At 41.0% G+C, this 23653-nt stretch overlaps 1 protein-coding gene across 1 annotated transcript in view; it reads left to right on the forward strand.

Annotated features, from left to right (window-relative positions):
* Nucleotides 1-1033: 1033 nt before the first annotated feature.
* LOC148011744 (alpha-amylase-like) overlaps nt 1034-23653 on the forward strand; it is a 108441-nt gene continuing 85821 nt past the window's right edge. The window contains exons 1-2 of the mRNA XM_087670265.1: nt 1034-1548; nt 2583-2712. Coding sequence (XP_087526391.1) covers nt 1123-1548; nt 2583-2712 — 556 coding nt within the window. The 5' untranslated portion in view covers nt 1034-1122. The remainder of the gene's footprint in view (nt 1549-2582; nt 2713-23653) is intronic.

Raw genomic sequence — 23653 nt, forward strand, 5'->3', positions numbered from 1 at the left:
CATTGGATAGAGGAGCCATTATGGGAGGATGAGATTTTTAATTAGGGATCTTGTCAGTTTGTATTCTATATATGGGCACTTTTTTTTTCATTCATACATATTCATTTTTTGTTGTTATTGTATCACTTCGATATTCACAATACTTTCAATCGCTGCTCACTATTATGTTCCTTGTTAATATAAAGTCTAAGACTTACCTTATTTGAATTTGTTAAGATAAGTACCACTTTTGTTTGCATGCTTGGATGGGATTTTATACAAGAATGAATATTAGTCCATGTTTGATTGGATAATGGACATGGATAATAGGGATATGGCCTTGCAAGGGGTTGTAAGGCTAGATCCCTACCTCATCCCTGCTAAATTTCGTTTTTTCTCTACATCCATCAATATATGCATTGGTATGATTTTGTACACATGTTAATAGATATGCCACTATATATCGACGATTATTTTGATGCATATTCATATAATGCATTGATGTCTAGAACTATTAAACAATGGCAAGAAGGATACATATTTTAATAAATTCACACACGACCAATTGTTGATGCATGCAATCGAGGCATGCGAAAATTTTGCCAAATCAGCGATCGACAAGGATTTGCTAATTGTATAATGATTAGAAAATTTGTGCATGCATCTGTATGATTCTACATTCATGTCAGGAATTATTGATGCATTTGTATGATTATGCATATGATTTCTTGCACCTAGGACAAATTAACTAATCATGGATCGATTTGTTTTAGAAACTTCGGCATGCATGCTAGAAATTCATGATATTATGCAGAAAACCATGCATTTGGTCGAATCATACAAGTACGCAAAAATATAAGATTTATCCATTTGAGCATCCATAAATTTAAAATGAGTTAGAACATGCATCATAGAAATTCTTGTAGTGTATTGCTTGCATTATGTGCATGTAGAAATGCATGGTATTCTTGCAATATATATATATATATATATATGTTGACCATTCGATGGGAGGCGACGCCAACTACTTTTCCGTCACGTAGTTTATTCTCTATGAATCATTCATCCCTTTGTCGCGCCAACCACGCCACAATAATAGCACCCTCAAGACCAACAGTGCCACACAGTATTGCCATCATCAGCATGAACCTTCTCCTGCAAGGGCCGCCTTCTTCTTCTTCTTCTTCTGCATGCTGCATGCAGCGGCATCTGCACCTTCATCAGTCAGCAGCAGCACACCATCCCCATCCCCATCCCCATCGTCCTTCTCCTACCCTCACGGCCAGTACAAACCTCGGGCCTCCGCGTCCGTCGTCGCACCATTTCTTTGCGCCTCCAGAGCCTCTTTGTGGTCTCGTATTAAAGGCAAGACACTCACGAGGGAGAACATCAGCACCTGCGATCAGAGCAGTAGCCGCACACGAGGAATTGTTCTCCAAACGATGGATCGAAAGCCAGGACGAGAAGATGCAGAACGAGTCCTACCTTGCACGGCCAGAGGTCCACGGTGCACAAGTGCGTCCTGGTAGACCAGACCCTCCCGCGCCACTGGACCATATATTATTTCAGGTGTCAACAAAATTCCTGTTGATCGATTGAAGTGATTGTGCCGGGATGTGTTATTTCATACGGTTTTCTCTATTAGGTCAAGAAGGCTAGGGTGTGCCAGCGGCTGAATTCATTGGGAAGAGGGAGAAACATTTATTTGTTTCTGAAACACACAGTATCTTATTGGTTATGCATTAGCTTCTCAAGATTGTTTTCCCATCGTAGGTTGATTAATTAATTAGTGTTTCAAGGTAGCTCAGAGGTAAAACAATCGTGACTGAAGTGTTTTTTCATTGAGACGGGTGCAAATGGACCTATTATAGTCATCTATTAAATAATTACCTGGCAAATGCAAAGCAAAATTGACTGCAGTATTTTTGTACATGTAGAAGAAAATCCGAGTAATCCAAATTCTAAAAGACATCATTGACCTGCTGTAGAAGAATTTTAGTTAAATAATCATACGTTTTCGAGTAAAAGTAATCCAAACAGAAGTCAGGTTATGGGGTATTCAAATTTCGTTTAGCCTTTTGATGCAAGGATCTTAATGTTGGGGATCCTGTAACAAGTTGATTGCTAGATCATTATCTTGGTTAACGAGCAACATTTTATTTATTTAGGGTATGAACACTTGGTTGCTCCAAGGTTGTTTGTGGAAAAACTGTACTTTTATTTGTTGGTGCATCTGGTTGCCAGCACCTTCCAATCTGTGACTATTGATGGCGTTCAACATCTCTTAGTCAAACAATCACATCTACTTGTGCTATGTAGATTCCTTCCTGGTATTATGCTGATTAATACAACTGTAATTGGTTGTACAAGAACTAGCTCTGTCATTGGGAGATCTTGAGTATCATCCATATTTGCAGATTGGAAGAAGGTGACCTACCCAAACAACAGTGATTCCACCAAGTGTAAGCTAATTTCTTTAGTAGGAGCACCTTGTAGACAAGGGTACTCAGGAGGTGGTCTGCAAATGAGTTTCTAAAGCTGAATGCTGAAGCAAATTAACTTACTGAGATCTAATTCACGGTTCATTGTACATTGTCTTGTAGGGATTCAATTGGGAATCACCCAACAGATATCCTTGGTACAAGGTTGTTCGGGGTAAAGCAAATGAGCTTTCACTTGCCGGCATTACAGATGTTTGGTTGCCACCACCATCCCAATCTGTGGATATCAACGGTAGCTAACATTTCCTGAGGCTACATAAGGTCTTTCAAGTACACTTTGCAATGCTTTGTTGATTATGTGAGTCAGCAATCCGATATTGTTTGGGTATCTTCTACATACATGCTTGCTGTATATCAAGAGATGGTTTGAGTGTGTCATCTAAATCATTGTGGACTTGTGATATTTGACAGGTCAATATTGTGCAAAGCTCTTATTAAATGTTTTTTCAAGCAGTGTGACAAGCATGTTCATTTGGTGGAATGGATGTCTTGTCTTATGACCTCTCTCATAGGAAGTTTTAGATCGATTGCTTGGTTTAATCCCACATGCAAAATGGATTTTTTGGTAGGAGGAAATCTATAAAAAGGGGTCATCATAATAGTGAATCGGACACAAGCAGAGGCCTTCTTCTTAGTGGATTGGATTTAATCTGGCCGCCTACCTAGTTCAAGGGATTTTGATTCAACTCAATTTTCTTGGATTTCTAGAGGGATTTCATCTTGCTAGCAATTTTGATTTTTTGAGAGAGTCCTTTTGTGCTGCCATTATTGTGGGCAAAGCAGGTTGGAGCACCCAAGCTATGAGAGTCACCATGCTGATGGATCCAAATGACCTTACAGAGGAGATAAATTTACCCTGACCCCTATTTGAAGGGTGACGCAGCGAAGCATTTTTGTAAAATAGAACTGGGCCAAAGGAAAATGCAATGTCATGAGAGTGAGCCTTGGCGAGCAAGGGAAGGACATGTTTTGTGCCAAATGGCAGTCAGGATCTGTATGGTTTTAGCAGCTATTTTTTTACTGTTTTCATAGGAGAGTGTTTCAGGGTTTTCTCCCACAATTAGCAAGGTTTTACTCGAGGGCATTGTAGGTGTGGTTTGGGAACAAGTAAATAGAGATGCCCGCAACCTCCACGTTGGTTGCCGGTCTTCTAATGTAGCTCCGGGTGATTTTACAATTTGCACGGGAGTGAGTTGGGCACTCACTAAATACCTCTTTATTCATAAGTGATGAATAGGAAAAATTACAAGCGCACCTCATGGGTTAGTAGTGTCTAAAATAATACATTGAGGTTTTCAAGTTTTACATGCCTTTGACAAAAATAAGTTTCAGCACTTTTGATTGGTCTTCTTGCTCTTCAAATCCAACTTCTAACTTGCCTTCAGTAGCTTGCTGCTGCGAATATCTATAAAACTATTTTAGGATTTGGCTCCCTTTGATATGCATGATGGATAGGGCTAGATGGACTTACATGGGTTTGTTGAGATATGCCAGGGTGACCGTTGTGCATTTATGTCACCGACTTGTTAGTTGCAGATGCGGTTGGTACACCGCCCATGGATAATAGCTAGATGACAGCTATCCTTATCTACTCTAGTTCGTGGCTCAGTTAGTATGCCACCTTAGTTAGTTGAGTTTGGTTTGAGACCCATATATAGGGTTCTTCTATTTCCTTGTACTAGAGTTCCTTTTTGGCTTACACAACTAAGAAGAGGAAAACTGTTTTCAGCCTCCACCTGTGTGTGTATTCCCCCATTGTGCAAGCAAGAAAGCTACAAGTGAGACTCCTTCCTTCTCTCCCACAATCTTGACATGGTATCAGAGCCTGGTTCGTGGTAAGGAGCTCAAGAAAGCAAACCAAGTTCGCGGTGTTCTGGTAAGAGGACCAGTGTTGCTTTCATTTTTCGAGTTTGGGAGCAAGTCTCTGCAGGTAGCACAACCGGAAAGTGCAAGAGTGCATTGTCTCGGATTGAGACGCCCTTCGCGGTGTAGCAAGAGGGCAGTATATGCTGCGGGTGAGGCTTTAGCCCTCGGCTGCCCTGTTTTTTTGATTCGAGGCCATTTCGGGGCCTGTTTTGGAGGCGGAAGTTTTCCACACGCACTCAAGAAAAGGCCCTGTTTTATGCTGTGCGACCACTGTTCTACAAGTCGGTGAAAAGTTACTGTAGAAATTGCATCGTATGCCTATACGTAGAGACTTTGGGAGTTACAGAATCATCCTTGTTGCCTGTTGATACAAAATCGTCACTAGGAAGTGACTGTGTGGTCAAATACCACTTTCGTCAGTTTTGCAGATTTGCCCTTGTGAGGCTGAAGCTGTGTTCTTTGCAGTGACAGAATTTTTTGCAGTGTTCTGTAATGGCGTCTGATTCTCTTTCACAGATTGTCACTGAAAAGCTTGACAATAACAACTTCCAAGCATGGAAGTTTAGAATGACGAATTTCCTTATGGGAAAAGGATATTGGAAATTCGTTGCAGGAAATGAAGAAGAACCAGTTCTTCCTGATGTTCCCAATCAACAGCAAATGCAGACATTTAAAGGATGGCATAAGAGAGCCAGGAAAGTTATGTACTGGCTGTCTATCAGCATTTCAGACTCTATGATTGTGCATATTCAGGATGCAAGTACGCCAAAGGAGGCATGGGATACTTTGTCAAAAATGTATAGCACAAATACGCAAGCCAGGAAAATGCAGCTCAAGCAAGAGTTGCACAATGTGCAAAGAGAAAGTATGAGCATCAATGACTACCACATGAAGGTGAAGAAGATTGCAGATGCACTTGCTTTCATTGGGTCGCCAGTGAAAGATGATGATTTAGTTTCTGTGACCTTGAATGGTCTAGGAAAGGATTATGCACAGTTCCGAACATCAATTTCCGTCCGTGAAAGATTTCCTAATTTTGAGGAGTTGATTGCTCTTCTAATTTCTGAGGAGCAAAGAAATGGTGGTGCATCTTCTTCAGGAGGAACTTCAAAAGAAGCTGTCTTCTACTAAAATGCTGGAAGAGGTAGAGGCAAAGGTAGAGGAGGCCGATCTGAAGGCCGTCGTAGAAATCAGAATATGCAATAAACTCAAGAAAACCAGTTCTATAGAGGAGGACGTGGTAACTCTAGAGGTAGGGGGAGCCAAAGAGGTCGTGGTGGATGGCAAAGAGGCCAAAATGCAAACAGCAATGTTGAATGCTACTACTGTGGTAAAATGGGTTATATGGCTAAAGACTGCTATAAAAAGCAGAATGACATCATGAATGGAAAATTGCAACAAGGGAATTATGCATCTTCTAGTAGACAGGGTGATGACAGAAATGAGTATTTGTTTATGGTGCAGCACATGACCAATTCTGTGAGACAAGTGTAGAAGAAAGCAACAATGTGTGGTATGTTGACTCAGGAGCATCAAACCACATGATAGGTCATGCAGAATGGATGTAGGATGCAAGGAAAATGGAAAAACCAGGATTTGTGGAGACTGGTGATGATACTGCACATTCTATTGTACAGATTGGAAAAATTCCTTTGTCTATGCAGGATGGGAAAAAGAAATACCTGTCGGATGTATTTCATGTCCCGAATATCACCAAGAACCTGGTTTCTGTTGGTCAAATGGTTGAGCAGGGCTTGCAGGTCAGATTTAATTCTCATGGATGCTTTGTTGAGGATATGAAAAATAAAGGTCGTTTGATAGCAAAAGAAAAGAAGAAGGACAGAATGTTTACGTTGGATACAGACATGCCTGAATTGAGTGCAGCAATGTTTGCACATGGGACCGGTGTAGTTGCAGATATTGATATCGCATAAACGCATTGGTCATGTTAATGTACAACGACTTAAATCAATGCAAGCCCAAAATATTGTTGCAGGATTGCCTAAATTCAAGGTTGCAGAAATGCATAAGGTATGTGAAGCCTGTCAATTTGGAAAACAGGCAAGGAAACCATTTCCTAGACATGTTCAAGAGAGTAAGAAGCCATTGGAATTAATCCACTCTGATGTGTGGACTACTAAAGCTGCATCTATTGGAAGCTGTCATTATTTTGTCACTTTTATTGATGACTATAGCAGAAAAGTTTGGGTGTATTTTATAAAAAAGAAAAGTAAAGTTTTTGGGCGTTTCAAAACTCTTAAAGCTATGGTTGAAAAAGAAACAGGCCTGTAAATAAAATGCCTAAGGTCAGATGGAGGGGGAGAGTACCTCTCAAATGAGTTTGCAAGGTTCTTGCAGGAGCATGGCATAAAGCAGCAATATTCATGTAGTCATACCCCACAGCAAAATGGAATTGCAGAAAGAAAAAACAGGCATATTGGAGAGGTATCTCGTGCCATGCTCAATGAAAAAGACCTGCTAAATTTTTACTGGGTTGAGGCAGTTGCTACATCAGTCTACATAATGAACAGGACTCCCACTGCAGCAATACATGGCATGACTCCAGAGGAGAGGTATACTGGTAGGAAACCAGATATTTCTCATTTGAAAATTTTTGGTTGCATTGCCTATGTTCATGTGCCAGATGAGTTGAGATCCAAGTTGGATTCAAAAGCTGAGAAGTGCATCTTTATTGGTTATTCTCTGCAGCAAAAAGGGTATAGATGCTATAACCCTTCTACTCGTAAGTTTACAGTGAGCAGAGATGTTTTTGATGAGATGAGTAGCTGGTATAAACTAGTAAATGTGATTGATAATATAAATGCACAAAATGGTAATGCTGCACAGAATTCACAGCAGCAGTCACAAGATATTAGTGGACCTGAGCGTCCTCTAGCAGTTGTTCATATTCTTCGCCATGGACAGACAGATTGAGATCAGGAGAATCTTCTCAAAGCAATGCAGATCAGCCCATGTTTGATGTGAATGCAGGTCACTCTTATGTGGATGGTGAATCCAGTGGCTTAGAACAGAGCATTGATGATGAGTTGGGTATTCCTTCTATTGTTACCCCTGGAGTAAGGAAGACCAGGGATGTTTTGAGAGCACCTGGGAGTGAACCTACTTTGCGCAGGTCTACCAGAGCTAGGTATCCTGTGGATAGGCTGAAATATGATGGATTTACAGCCATTCACTAATCATATATGGTCAACGTGATACAGGAACCAGAACCCACTTCTTTTGAGCAAGCCATGGGAAAAGAAAAATGGGAGAAAGCCATGGATGAAGAAATGGATGCCTTGGAAGCAAATGCTACATGGGAATTGGTACCTTTGCCTAAAGATAAGAATGCAATTGGTTGTAAGTGGGTTTATAAGGTGAAACACAATGTAGATGGTTCTGTGAATAGATACAAGGCAAGATTAGTAGTCAAGGGGTATGCACAAACATATGGCATTGATTATGAAGAAACATTCAATCCGGTTGCAAGGATGGCAACCGTAAGAGCAGTCATTGCTATGGCTGCATCAAAGGGATGGTCTTTACATCAGATGGATGTAAAGAATGCCTTCTTGCATGGTGATTTGCAAGAAGAGGTCTATATGGAGCAGCCACCAGGTTATGTGCATGTTGTTCATCCTGAGTTTGTTTGCAGGTTAAAGAAAGCTTTGTATGGCTTGAAGCAAGCACCTAGAGCATGGTCTGACAAGATAGGACAGTATCTTGTCACTATTGGCTTTCAGATTTCAAAGGCAGATTTCTCACTTTATGTGAGAAAAACAGAGAAAGGTATTATGCTACTTGTCATTTATGTTGATGATTTGATTATGATAGGTGACAGTGATGATGATATCTTTCATGTGAAAATGCTATTGAAGCAGAAGTTTGAGATGAAGGATTTGGGAGAGCTACGTTATTTCTTGGGCATTGAGGTGATTAGATCACCAAGTGGGATACGGCTCTTGCAGAGGCAAAATGGATTGGACATGCTGTCCAAATATGGAATGACAAGCTGTAAGCCTATTTTAGTTCCTTTGGAGCAGAATGTGAAGCTGAGCGCAGATGCAGGTGAGCTTTTGGAAGACCCTACTATGTACAGACGCATAGTAGGAAGTTTGATTTATATGACTATTACCAGGCCAGATTTGAGCTATGCTGTTGGATTGGTAAGTCAATTTATGCAGGCTCCAAGGAAATCGCATTTGGATGCGGCTAGACGCATACTCAGGTATGTGAAGTTCACATTGCAGTATGGACTACTTTATGAAACTGGGGTTCAGATACAGTTGCATGGATACACTGATGCTGATTGGGCTGGTAGTATTTCTGATAGACGATCTACCAGTGGATATGTGCTCTCTTTTGGGAGTGCTGCAGTCACTTGGAGCAGCAAGAAACAGCCTACAGTTGCCTTGTCGAGCACAGAGACTGAGTACAGGGGCGCAGCAATGGTTGCATGTGAGGTAGCTTGGTTGCATAAGCTACTTTATGATATGCATCAGCCTACAGATGGGCCAATTGTCATTTATTGTGACAACATGAGCAGTATACACTTGGCAAATAACCCAGTCTATCATGCTAGAACAAAGCACATTGAGGTGCATTATCACTATGTGCGGGAGAGGGTTTTACTAGGTCTTATTGATCTAGTTTATGTCAGCACAGAGGATCAAGTAGCTGACATATTTACAAAGGCATTGGGCGCAGAGAAGCTGCGCAAGTTCAGAGACCTGCTTCGTGTGCAGGAATTGGGATTGAGCTCGAGGGGGAGTGTTGAGATATCGACCTCCACTTGTGATATGCCAGGGTGACCGTTGTGCATTTATGTCACCGACTTGTTAGCTGCAGATGCGGTTGGTACACCGCCCATGAATAATAGCTAGATGACAGCTATCCTTATCTACTCTACTTCGTGGCTCAGTTAGTATGCCACCTTAGTTAGTTGAGTTTGGTTTGAGACCCATATATAGGGTTCTTCTATTTCCTTGTACTAGAGTTCCTTTTTGGCTTACACAACTAAGAAGAGGAAAACTGTTTTCAGCCTCCACCTGTATGTGTATTCCCCCATTGTGCAAGCAAGAAAGCTACAAGTGAGACTCCTTCCTTCTCTCCCACAATCTTGACAGGGTTATGTGAATGTATGGAGAACTAGAGAGGCTTCCAGCATGGTACTTCTTACACAAATCATGGCATTCTTCTGTTGGCTTCATGATGGAGTCACGGAAAGTGATGCAGTAATGTGGATGAAGTGGAAGTTCTTATTTAGTCTATGAGACTCCCTATATGGATTGTAGTCTTTGGACTTTCTATGTCAACCTGCATGCAATAGTAGAGATGGTGCTGACTGAACTATATGAAGACTGATGGCCAGACAGAGGCATTCACACACAGCAAGATCACATTGATCTAGATGATGATGTGGCAGTTGTTATGGTTTATGAAGTGCAGCAGAGGTTTTGATATGGTGTGGAACGGAACTGATGGATTTTGGCATAGAGCTGACTGAGGCCCATTCATGGCACTCATGACAACACTGCTGACCTGTAGAAGTGGCAGCAAACTTGCACAGGATGGCAGCATCTCAGGCTGAAAGGAATGAGAGAGAAATAGAAGCATTTTAGCTTTTAGCTAAAAGATTTTTTAAAGCCTCAGCATTAAGGTCAATTGTTATAGGCTTGGACATTTGCAAAACACAAATGCTCAAGCTTTATTTTTTTTGCTTTTAGCTAAAAGATTTTTAAAAGCCCCGGCATTAAAGTCAATTTTTATAGGCTTGCCTTTTTGCAAAGCAGAAATGCTTTAGCTTAGTTTGTCCCTCCACGACTTTGTTCTTTTGATTGGGCCCAAGTTCCTCTATCAATGTTGTAAAGTTGTGTAAGACGCCTATTGAAACATCCCCCTTGGAACAAACCTACACACAAGATAGACACAAGCCGTGCCCATGGCAAATAACATAAGAATGAATGGACATTAGACTCACCTCCTAGCAATAGGGCTTAACAAGCTCATCCCCAAGGTAGGAAGCTAGCAGCATGTTGGGTCATAACCACATCCCAAGAGTTGGTGTCCCATACCACTAGCCCACACCATACCAATGTATGGATGTGTTGACCTACGGGCCAAGAGTCCAAGAGTATCACACATATCCTCCTAGGCATTCCCTTTCATACAATGCATAGATGCCCCAAATCATGGCTGATGGGATTTCAAGTATTTGCAGTCTCTGTAGTAGTCTATCCTATGGAATGGTATCAAAGGCCTTGTGGAAATCCACAAAGCAATAGTAAAGTTTTTTCTTTGTAGATTTCACTAGCTCAATCATGCTTCTCAGAGTGAAGATGTGGTCCAATGTAGAGAGCCCTTATATGAATCCATCTTGTCATGTAGCTCTCATTCTCCATCTCTCTACATAAGCACTCAGCTTTGCCTCCATTGCTGCTTCATATATCTACGCATATATGCGTGCGATCCATCAATCGTCGATGTTGTAGAGAGAGAGGAGGCAGAGATATTAAAGTCTACAAAAGGCCAATGTGTCCTATGAGATAAAACCAAAGTTCATCTTTGTTTGATGTCATCTCATCATGAAAGTGGGAAAAATGCATACTAGTATGAGTTTAGTATCTAATCACGAAGGTGCTATCATTTGGAGGCTCCTAGAGTTTGCATTTGTAGCCTTTTGGCTTGTCGGATTTGCGTTTTCTGCCCAAGCCATCTTCTTGGCATTCGAGGATTGTGCTTCACTCCCTCGACAATTGGTGATCATCTTCTTCATCTCCCACGACGTTCGAGGACTGCACTTCCCTCCCTCAACAGCTGTCCTTCACCGTCCAGTGATTGCTTCGATAGTCCACTACTCGGATAACTGCGATTCGCTCCCTTCACTGTGCAGATTCCCCATAGGTATTGCCACTTGAGTCAGACAGGATAGTGCAATCATCTTCTAAGCTTCAGCTCCACTATATTGGCTTTTTTTCTCATAGCGTGGTTTAGTGCGTTATCACTATGTTCTTTTTATGTTTCGGAGTTTCTCTTCTCTCTCAGTGTTTGTTGTACACACTCTGTGTCTCTCCTCAAACTCTATTGTCTCTTTGCATTGTTGCATATCTTGACATGATATCAGACTATAGGAGCTTAGAGAGCTAAAGACCGTGCCCATCAGAGAAGGCAAATACAGGTTGCGGATTCGGCATTATCTATTGATTTTCCCCTCCATTTACGCTGCGTTACTAGGGAGATAGAGATACCCTTCTCTTCGTCTCCCACCCACCCTTCCTTTTAGAGGTTGACACTCTAGTGCTATGACTTCTCCACAAGCAGATGGACAAACCACTAGGTGCTCCTCTTCTGACATCACTGGACCTCCCATTGATACTTGCCGACATGGACATTTGCTCCCTACATTATCGGAGCATATGCATCTTCCCCAAGGCACTCATTGTGCCACCTCTTCCTTCTGGGCCATAGAGTTTATTCTGCATCGGCTTTCGAATTTTTATGCTCAAGGCAATAAGACGCATTCAATGCGTACTAAGTCCTCTCAAGCAATAGGAGGATCATCAAGCACCACGGCCTCCTTGCGATCGACGCAATGTACTACGGAGGTTGCTTCTACTTCTTCTAGGGTTTTAGGGATGTTGCCTCGACAACCCATAGTTCTGCAGTCTGCTCCACTAAGAGACAATGATTGTTGGATACCGTCCCCTCGGTAGTTTACTTCTTTGCAAGACTGTGGCTGTTCAACACCTTTCATTACCTCAGCCTTGTAGTCCACTCCAATGAGAGACATCACTTGTTGCCCATCCTTGGCTTAGCATGAGCCTCACCTTTCCCCACACTCGACTACTTGGGTTTGAGAGGCTACCTATGGGAGTTCTTTGATATCTTCAATACCCTAGGTATCTTCTTCAACACAATTGGCGGCACTTCCTTTGTCATCAGATGATTTAGAGTTCATGATCCATGAGTTTTTAGATTTCTTCTCTCGTAGAGAGCGATTTAGAGGGATCTGTACTCTCTTTGCCCTCATAGGGGGCTTTTACTTCTTTGGCTTCAAAGGGGGCCCTTGCGTCTCCACCCTCAGAGGGGGCACCTATTGATCATGAAGTTCTTACCCACCATTTACTCTTTGGGGGTGACTGTCTTTGTGCAGCCATTTTTCCTGTCCATACCCAGGATCTTCAAGTACCACCTAGATCGAAGCCTTGAAGGTTCAGCCGCAACTTGGTGATGAGGCCTTTGCATTCCTTCCAGCATAGATTTACTGAGCTAGTGGCTTATCTCTTGAGGTGGAGTCAAGTTTTGCAGTTCATCTCGTCTTCTATTCCTTACTATAAGTTACCTTTCAGATGGAGATCTTGAATCTTCAGGATCCTCTACATCTTCTTCATATCTCTCTTTGCTTCTCTTTCTTCATCCCTTTTTGGGCGTGAGAGGGGGTTGTTGAGAAACCACTTCTTTAGTTTTCCCAGTTCAGTTAGGGTTTTGCATTGACAGCCCTAAAAAGGGCTGGTGTCCACATTTTGGTCATTTCGTCAGTGAGCGCCCACTCACGGGTACGCCACCGTGGATAGCTAAGGCTAATAAATAGGCCATCACTTCACCACTTCAATCATTCTTCACCCCTCTTTTTCCATCACTTTGATATTCTTCCCTTCTCTCTTTGGTTTCTCCATTGCCTTCACACCCCTTTAGGCGGACATTGTGGTTCATGGTGGGCATCTATCTTTCTTCTCCAGTATGGTGACCATCTCTCTCACCCTAGCATCATCTTAGGTCAGTCTATACCTCGTGTTTGGATGCTTGGAGGATTCCCCACACCCTGGCGTTAGTCCTACACAATTGGCAATCACATCCACCCGTCCTACATACGTGGCATCACATCTAGACCTCGCATTCATAATCTAGAGTGCTTCCCTCAATCTGGCGTCAACCACAGTCACCTAGTGGCACATCATACCTTGCGTTTGCTGATCAAGAGCATTAGGTGCCAGCTTTCTCCTATCCAGCGTCTATCAGCATCTTGCGTTTGGCATCTCCCATCACTCTTGTGACCTTCCTTCACACAGGCGCCATCATCTGGAGGCTCTTGTAGTTTGCGCTTGCAACCTTCTAGCTTTTGGGATTTGTGTTTTGTTGCCTAGGCCATCTTCTTTGTATCCAAGGACTGCGGTTCGCTCCCTCGACAGCTGGTGATCATCTTCTTCATCTTTGACGGCATGAGAGGATTGTGCTTTGCTCCCTTGATAGTTGTCCTTCGCCTTCCAGTGATTACTATGATAGTCCACTGCTTGGAGGACTGTGTTTTGCTCCCTTCATTGGGAATCTTTTCGCTCCCTTCACTGTGCAGATTCCCCACATGTGCTACCACCCGAGTCAGATAGGATTGTGCAGTCATCTTTTGAGCTTCAGCTCCACTGTACCATCTTTTCTTCTCATAGTGTGATTTAGTGCATCGTCACCATGTTCTTTTTATGTTTTTGAGTTTTTCTTCTCTCTCAGTATTTGCCATACATACTCTCTGTTTTTCCCCGCAAACCGTACTGTGTCTCTGCATCATGGCATATCTTGACATGCTAGTACAGTCTAACATCCAAAATCTAAAGATCTCAATGTCTAAAATTGTATGTACAAAATATCTAGCTATAATAGCTCCTCTATATCTTGAGGTCAGTACATGATCCTAGCTATGATGTGGTCAGGGCCACTTTTGCTAATGTGTCAAGAGGGGCAAGTCTCCTGTATCTTACAATGATGCCTTTAATTTGATTGGTGTGGACCCTTCAGTTGTCGACTGGGTGGTTGAGGTTGCGGTGCTCGGAAAAGTGAAACCAGTCTTTCTCGGAGAGAGGGTAGTAATAACCTTATTACTTAATAATTACATCAAGCAATTAAATCACATAAACTGAAATGCACAAATTTACAACTAATCTTGGACAATGGATAGCCCGCTGTCCTCAAAATCAGCACCCTTTGTGGTACTTCTTTGTCTTTTATCCCAAATGGATGGAGTATATTGAGGTTCTTTAATCTTCTCCATTGATCCAGGTGCCTCTTTGTGACAAATTCAGCCCCAAAAGTTTGGTGGTAAAATGGCCACTTGAATCTCTTGAAATTGCCTCAATTCCAATGACTCAAATTCACGTCTCTAGGCTGTCAATTTCTAACCATGCTTTTTGAGGTGGTTGTCAAACCCTAAATTTTACTGTAAATTAGGGTTTACATAAGAGATTCACCAAAATCTCCACTTCCAATGGCTGAATCTCTTGGAAATTGCTGAGAAAGGATGAGAAATGGTTGAAGGATTAGAGACAATGCCGAGGAGAAAGAAGATTATGATTTCTGTCATGAGAAAGTGGAGGAATTTAGTTGCTTCCCTGTTCTGACAGCCCTTCAAGCTTTCGCTTGCTGCCCAGATGTTGCTGCCTACTTTCCTAGAGAGCATGAATGCTGTCGCATGCAGTTTTTGCTGCTCTTGTTGGCTGATTATTGCTCCAAAAAATGTGGTGACTTGTTGCAATAGCCTCTCCTCTAGTCTCCCACCTTTAGAATAGACTCTCTCCCTCCCAGCTCGTAACTACCTTTTTTCACTTGCATGGGCAAGTTTTGTCAACAGGCAGCCCTTCTAAATCCAATTTCCAGCATTATCCAACATTAGTAAATTATTTTTCATAATATTAATTCTGAAAATTAATTTAATAATTATTTTATGCTTAGAAAAATATTCTAATTGGCCAACAATTAAATCCGCTAGGCCAATTTATCATCCAAGTGATCCTGAGCACTCATTAGCCTTGGAACTTACATTAATTAATTAATTAATCTCAGTTCCTTAATGTCACCACCATTGACAGTTATGGCTAATTAGATGTTCTAGGCCGAATTCACACACTAGGTGCCACCTAGTATGAGTCTAGTATAACTTGTTACAACTACTTTGGCACCAATTGATATTGTGGGGTCCAAGGTCACACATTGTGAAATAATTGACCTATATTTCATATATGCAAGTCACATTTGCATATTTGATTAACTCTTTAATCAAATGCTAAGCAAAGCATCAAAATTTCACGTTCTCATATGACAGACCACCCCCTTAAAATCCTTGCAATCATCCTCAATCGCACTGCAATGTGGCAAAACCAACCAACAAAACCATAATATAAGGCTCATAAAGATTCCAAATTGCTACCATAAACCCATAGAATCCATTTCTCATTAGCATATCTTAATTGCTCTTGGCAAAACCAGCATAACAAAGCTGAAATTGAGCATAAACCATGGCTGAACTATCAATTGTATTCATAAAACACACTGTTGTCCATAAAATCAGTTGAATACCATAAACAACTGATGATCATCCATTGAAAACCAGCATTTGATAGTCAATCTTTGATGATCATACGCAATCCAAATTGATGTGTACCGATGCAAATGTATAGTTTTAGAGATACAATGAATACCATCCCATGTGCATACCAAGCTGCAGTGACTAGTACACTAAATTGTGACCTCGAGATAGACATACTGTGAGCATAGTACCTTGGATGCATGTTGAATACATCCAAGATCCTCTAAACATGAGAGTTGTCCATCATTGGAGGAGTGGAACTGCTACTTTCCCTTGAGCATCGGGCAATGCTTTGGATCCTTGCTTTGTTGAACCTGATTGAGCTTGATTCTAAGTTGGATCTAATTGAAAAGCGTGGAGGTAAGGCTGCAATAATTGAGTATGGTTTGCCAAGTCATCCTCTTCCATCCACTTAGTATCCATCCATTGGCGAATAATTCTAAAAGTTCACCAAGTATCTTTTGGAAACTTTATCTTTGATTTTTCTCTCTTTATGTGCCAAGATTTGCTCAGGTATCAATATTTCATCGAGCTCCTCAACCTCTGGCTAAATTTTAGTAGATGTATCTTCAAACACATCACCATGAAAAGGCCTCAAAAAGCTCACTCGAAAGGCATTGTGTATCTGCTAGCGCGGTTTCAATTTCAATTTGTAAGCAACATAGCCGATCCTCTCCGACACCTAGAAGGGCCCATAATATCTCATACTCAACATTGGATACAACCTCTCTCTACCTTTCATCTTTTCAGTCTTGCCTTTTCAAAACATAGCAACACATAATCACCCTTTGCAAATTGCAAAGCATGTGTATGGCGATCAATTGCCTTCTTTTGCTTCTCTTGAGACCTTTGAAGAGTATACTTAAGCTTTGCATAGGTTGTATCCATATTTTCTACATACCGATTAGTCTCAAAGATCTTGTCCTTTGTGTGGAAAATAGGGGCACTTTCTTGCCACCTTCCACAACCTCAAGTGGAGCTTTGCCAATGGAACTATGCAGTGTGTTATTGCATGCAAACTCTACCAAAGGCAAATATTGCTCCAACTATGACTTATGCTTAGATACATAGCATCCCAAGAGGTCAAGCATTGTAGAATTTGCCTCTTCTGACTAACCATCTGTTTGTGGATGGAAGGATGAAGAAATTTCAGCGTAGTACCCATGTTTTCAAATAGCCCCTTCCAAAACAAATTGGTCATTCGAGGGTCTTGATCTCACTGTGATTAATTTTGGCATGGCATGATACTTAACACATACTACAAAAATAAACATATCATAAATCAGCCTTTATCTACTTTTTCCCCAAAATGAAATGTGCTTGCTTATTGAACCTACAAATAATGGTCCATATCCCATCATCCCCCGTAGGTGTCCTAGGAAGCTCAAAGACAAAGTCCATATGGATGCTCTACCAACGTCTATCAGGAGCAGGGAAGGGCTGCAATAAAGTTGGCATCTTTTGCCTATCATACTTCATTTTTGACATATGATGCATGTCTTGACAAAGTGGTCAACAAAAGAAATGGTTCAATGCTTTAAGTGTAGCATCAACCCCTTTATGCCTTGCATAAAAGGGAGCGTGACTCTTAATGATCACCTTAGGCTTCAACTATTTTGTGACACATAGCTGCCCATGCATCATTAGAAAATCATCTCTGAGTACAAAGTACTCATGTCTTTGGCCATTGCAAAACTGATTATATACATTCACAAAATTCAAATCAATAGTATATAGATCTTTCATAGCGTCCAATTCAGTGTGATATATCATAGTGATAACTAAAATTTGAGGCTTACTTGACAATGCATCAACCATCACATCCTTTTCCCATCTATGTGCACAATCACTCAGGTTTTGAGAGATGAATGGGTGTATCTCACAAGATTGATTGAGTCTCAGTGAAAGTTTGATGTTTCTTGCCCTTCCCTTGTTGCCCCTTCGAGGGGAAAGAAATAAGAGCCCTCTCTACAGGAGATGCCCCATGAAACTAATCGAATATCCAAGTATAACATAGTAGTGATACTTAAATTCATAGAATGTGGGCATAGCGGACTGTGAGATCACATGTTGCACAAAGTTGAAATAATTCCTTGGCAACTTGTTTAGGAACAACGCGACCTGGTCATCAAGGGACTTAGGAGCCCCTATAGTGGAGAATTCACCGAGGAGCCCCATGAAATTGATTAAATACATGAGTATAACGTAGTAGCTGACACTCAAATTCATAGAATGTGGGCATGGTGGGCTATGAGATCACATGTTGCACATAGTTGAAATACTTGGCAGATTGTTTAGGAACAACATGACCTAGTCATCAAGGGTCTTAGAGGCCCGTGTAGTGGAGGATTCAGTGAGGAGTTTAGTAGTGGGAAATGAGTTAGGTTCCTCTTGTCAATTCCAAATGGTAATAGCAGCATCAAAACCGAGCCTCTTGATGAGTGCAAGGATTGGCGGCAATAGATCAACACCAAATGCAGGTGTAAAAGTCCATATGGCCACAATAGTGGCAAATGTAGCCTATAGGCTGGTCACTAGGCTGAAACGCAGCTGTTGGAGGTGTGGGCGGCAGCTAGCAACAGCAATTGTGGATGTAGGCAATGTCAAAGGGCTATAAATAGGTGTTGTTTGGATGTAGACAATGTTGGGCAACCTTGGCTGAGATGTCCTCTGCGAACAGGGTGTGGGTAGCAAAGCTAGAGTGCTTGAAACTTGCAAAAATGAGATTGGGATTGAATGGAGGATAGCATGCTTATTTATAGAAAGTTTCGGGTCCTCAACAATTTAGAATCTCTCCCGGTTTTAACTCTCTCAAACCACTCCTTGTTTTAGAGTTTTTATATTAAACAAGCATTTTTTGGGTTGTTCAAGGGGCTAATTAGTATGTAATGCATACTTTAGCTCAACACTCCTATCTGTATGAACCTCAAAATGTCTATTCTGATTGATAATTTGCAACACTAGTGTAGTAATAATTAATCGTTTCAATGTTTTAAAACATCAATTGAGCTCACTAGTCCAAATGATTGGTGGACTAATCTTTTTTTTTCTGGTTTTTATTTTTGTTTTTGTTTTGTTAGAGGAGTGGGTGCTTGGATACCCTTAAGCATATGTGTTAAGGATTCAACAATACGAACATAGCTCCTTTATGAACTTCCAAAAAAATCTAAGAAATTTGGAAAAAATTTTACTTACCTTATGATCCCTGGAATAGGTCAATCAAGCACTACTCGAACCTTTTCAGGATTAATTTGGATGTCATCAATCGAGATGACATATCCAAGATATAGCAGCTTTGTGCAAAAAAAATCACACTTGGTTAGATTTGCAAACGATTGCTCTCGTCTTAAGAGATGTAAAACCATATACAAATGTTCCACATGCTCCTTTATTGACTTACTGTAAATGAGGATGTTGTCAAGGAAAATGACTATCCACTTTCTGGGATATGGAAGAAATAAATTATTCATCATCTGCTGGAGAGTTACGAAAGTATTAGTCAATCCAAAAGGTAGGTAAAAATTTTGATAATGTCCATATCACATTTGAAACATAGTTTTTAGGACATTCTCGTAAGCTATTATTATCTTATGGTAAATGGACCTAAGATCAATTTTAGTGAAATGTTGCACATCACAAAGTTGATCTACAAAGTCATCCATCCTATGTAACGGATACTTATTCTTGATATTTATCTCATTGTGACCTTTATAATCAACACAAAAGCATATCATGCCATCCTTTTTTTTAGTAAGAAGGACTGGCGTGCACCATGGAGATTTACTTGGTTCAATAAAACCCTTAGCTAGGTAATCGTTAAGTTGTGTAGCTATCTTGTCCTCCTCTTTTGAGCTAAACCTATAAGGGTGCCGAGAGATGGGATGGCTATCGGACATTGTCTCGATCCTATGGTCTAACATACCACAAGACCGTGGAAGTCCTCGGGTAATTCGAATGGAAAGACATCAGTATATTCGTATAGAATTGAATCCAAATATTTACTCACTTTTGAATTCATATTAACATTATTAATAAAAGAAATTAAATTGAGTTGTGAATTAAATGATTGAACTTTTTCAATGAAAGAAAAATAAGTAACAACATTTGGATTAAAAAAACATCTACTAAATTCCGAAGTTTATATGATATGTATATTATTTTATGTGATTTTGAAGGGTAAACGGCCTTTGATCACATGATAATGACCATCAAGTTGAAAAGAGAATGCATGAGTTTTATAGTCAATCTATAGAGATGAATATTTATAAAAAAAACCATGGCATGCCAAAAATGACATTGATATGGTTGAGGCTTATAAGTTAGAAGTCCATAAGCTGATGGTTTTGTTGGACTGAAAGATCCAAACTCTATACCATCTGGTCCCAATGATCCACAATAAAGCCCTCCGCATAATGGATATGATAAGCTTGGTTAGCAAGTAACGTATGGAGCTGTAATTTTTGCACCAACTAAGAAGAAAGGAAATTGTGAGTAGAGCCATCATTGCACAATACTATAACTTCTTGGCCATTAATATGCCGAGTGATAATCTTATTTATGGAGCAACCATTGCAACTACTTGCATTAACAAAACAATCTTCCAATAAAAATTCGCAAATAATACCTTGATTTGAATAGTGTTTACTGAGGTCTTGGAAACGGACTTCGCCTTCTTATTTTTGGAGTATTGTCTATCACCGCAAAAGTTGCTCATCTAATGGTATAGGCAAAGCAACGATCTTCTGAGTGATTCTCGCTATGAGTGAATTTGGACTTATTATCTTTCTTCTTATGCAACTCCGAAGACAGCTGATGAGTTGTTGTCGGGGAGAAGATTTCTTTAGGTTGAAGGTGGAGGCAGCTCAATGGAACCACCCATTGAACTAGTTGCCTCTACTCGCAGCCAAAGTATCATGAAAAATTTTTGTGTAGATGTTCTCCAATAGTGAGTGTTACAGATTGCGGTATCTCATTTTGATAGTTTGGTGGCAATCCAAAAAGATATCTCATGTAGAGCAATGCTTGAGGATTGTCCAAGGCTTTTATTTTCTATAGAAGATCTTTCAATTCTTATGAATATGTCTCCAAGGACTTCTTCCCCATGTCTAACTTAAATAATTTGCATAAATTTTCAATTAGGTCATGGGTTACAAAACACTTTTGAAAAATAGATTGAAAATCTGCCCGTGTTTTTGGCTTGGGATGTAGCCCCACCCACCAAGCATACACCTTCCCCTATAACATAATTTGTATCCGTCCGATACATTGAGCATCATTGAACTGATACAAATTAAAGTAGGCCGTCCATTTGGCTAGTCATGAATTGATGTTCATTTCATCACATTTTCCTTCTTTTCCCCTTTAAAGGGATCAAGCTAGATTGAAGAGGCAGCGTCCTCATGGCTGTGGGCACAAATGGAAAATGGAAAGTGCACATCTCAGCTAATTGCATTGCATGTCCTTGATTTGAGATCGGAGAATCGATACTAAGCGACGAATCTCCATGAGATTTAATGAAAGAAGATGCTTTAGGACACTGCCCATACATGTGTTTGGGTTTGGGAGAAGCCGGATGGGCATCCTCCATATGTTGAGGTTCGGTAGGAGCAGGAGCATCAAAAGAGACACTCCATGAGAAGCCATGATGGCAAGAGAGGAGTAGACCAAGAGAAAGTAAGAAGATAGAGAGGGAAATGTAAACCGCAAGAGTATTTGATGTTTAGAGTGGAGAGAGGTAGGTGCAGATGAAGAAAGGACTATAAACAGAGTGCATTAAATGTAGATTTGTTCAGCTGTTAAAAGACAAAAAAAAAGCGAAGGGGCAGCTTAGGGGACTTGCTTCTCAAAATTAAAGGTTTAAACTGAAACCTTGCAAGAGAAATGAAAGATTATTAAGTGAAAGGGGAGTTGAGTCTAGGTGTGTTATAAAGAAGATTTAAAAAAATTAAAGACTGCATGCCTATCTTGCCACACAATCCCCAATTCACCACACCCAAGCCATGTGGGCTGTACATGATTAGGCCTCCCCACTTCTTCCTGTGGGAAGGCCATAGTCTCAGCCCTTGACATCACGGTTTCTTGCACATTTGTCCCCCACTTGGTCCACAGCTACCTAGTCCATGGCCTCCGCCCTCACTAAAGCTACATAGCTACAATCTCTCTCTCTTTCTTTGGTATCATGATCTCATTGCTCCTTCTTCGTCTTTCTCCCTTCTTGACAAACTAACTCTTTAGTGTGTATAAGTAGATGTGCATAATGGAAAAACAAGAATTGCATGAAATGTTTTTATTGATAAGCTCTATCTTTCCTGGTGTTTTTAAGGCTAACAATAAAATGAGCGTAAACACTAATGTCAATGTAAAATCAACAATAACATTAATACAATGATTAAATGTTAGGAATTATAGTAACATTTAATGTTATGTTAACATTAAAATCAATGACAACATTACCATCAAATGTTAAGTTTATCGACAAAACATAAATTTTGATGCCCATGCAAGTCGAGATTTCAGTTATTGATGACAGTTTGCCATAGCCTTGGAGTGGCAGCTCCTTGCTTCCTTATCAGTACAACTAAAAACTCCCATGCACACGGATCACCCCAACACCAAAAACCCGAGCATGAGTATTGGACAAGAAATGTACCCTGTCATACCCACCACCTGCAACACGTGTCCCCTATGCATGTCCCTTTTGCTAGGAATATCCCATACAACCTTGAATGAGATAAAAACGTACTTGTCAACCGTAAACCATCATGGTTCCGCAAGCAAAAGTAATTTTGTGCATGTCATTGGATCTTGTGTCCAATTGTAGGTTGATACTTGGATACCAACAAAATGTCTCCCTAGGATCCAACTTGCACAAGAGACGCTACACAAGCCATATCCACAAATATAAGGGGTTGGACATTAGACTCACCTCCTAGCCATAGAGCCAAATAGGCTCACCCTTGAGTTTGGGAGCTAGTAGCACTTCGGGTTGTGATCACATCCCAAGGGTTGGCGTCCCATACTAGTAGCCCACACCATCTTGTTGTATGGATGTGTCGGCCAATGGGCCTAGAGTCCAACACTTGTGATCACACAATGAATGTGCACAATAGGGTCTCAAGTCCTACAAATAGGACTCAACTATCCTAACCCCAAAGCCCCCTTAGTGCATTTGCACTAAGTCACATCATGACTACTGTGACCAATGCTACTAGCACCCATCCAAATGTCCAAGGATGTAATAGTCACCAAGTTGCCAACGTTCACAGGGTTTGTCTTTGAAGGCTGAAATGACTATCTACTTTGCATTAGAAGCACATGTCTAAGCCATGGAGTGGATAGAGAGGATGCCTTCTTGGCCCTCTTTCTCTCTACCTTGGAAGGGTCAGGTAACAAATGGTAGAGTCAATACTAGGATGATCATTTTTGTGATTGGCCAAGCCTCAAGTACCAATTCAAGGCCATTCTTCCCGCAAATAGAGAGGATCACATAGTAGAAGAGCTCAATATTTGAGTTGCAAAGATGGGGACTAGAGATCATGACCAGAATCAAAGTCTTGGGCACGAGGGTTTTGACACATTTAGGAGACTGCATGGTCCACCCCTCCCCACCGATAGCCTATGAAATTGGGTCATGGGTAAGTTCCCAGTATTCACCAATTGGTGTCTCAAGGCAGGTTGGAGGTACAATCACAGGCGCACACCCACTCCCTAGCCCAATAGATACTTTGATCGTATAAGAGGGTTGCTGGCTAGCACTGTACAGAGGACAACAGGGCTTAGCTTTGCTCGACATCCCTTTGAGGAGGACTAGAGTCATAGGAATCCAAGGAAGTCATGGCAGCTCGACCCATACATTGCTTGGGAGTTACAATTGAGTTGCAATTGTGGATGTGGGAGGGTAGGGTCTTGGATGAGGTAGATTGGGATCCAAGAGAATAGAGCTGGCCTGCTTCATTAG

This window comes from Lygodium microphyllum, chromosome 28, assembly GCF_053477565.2.
Source record: "Lygodium microphyllum isolate KBCC chromosome 28, Lygodium_microphyllum_v1.1.10, whole genome shotgun sequence".
NCBI lineage: Eukaryota > Viridiplantae > Streptophyta > Polypodiopsida > Schizaeales > Lygodiaceae > Lygodium > Lygodium microphyllum.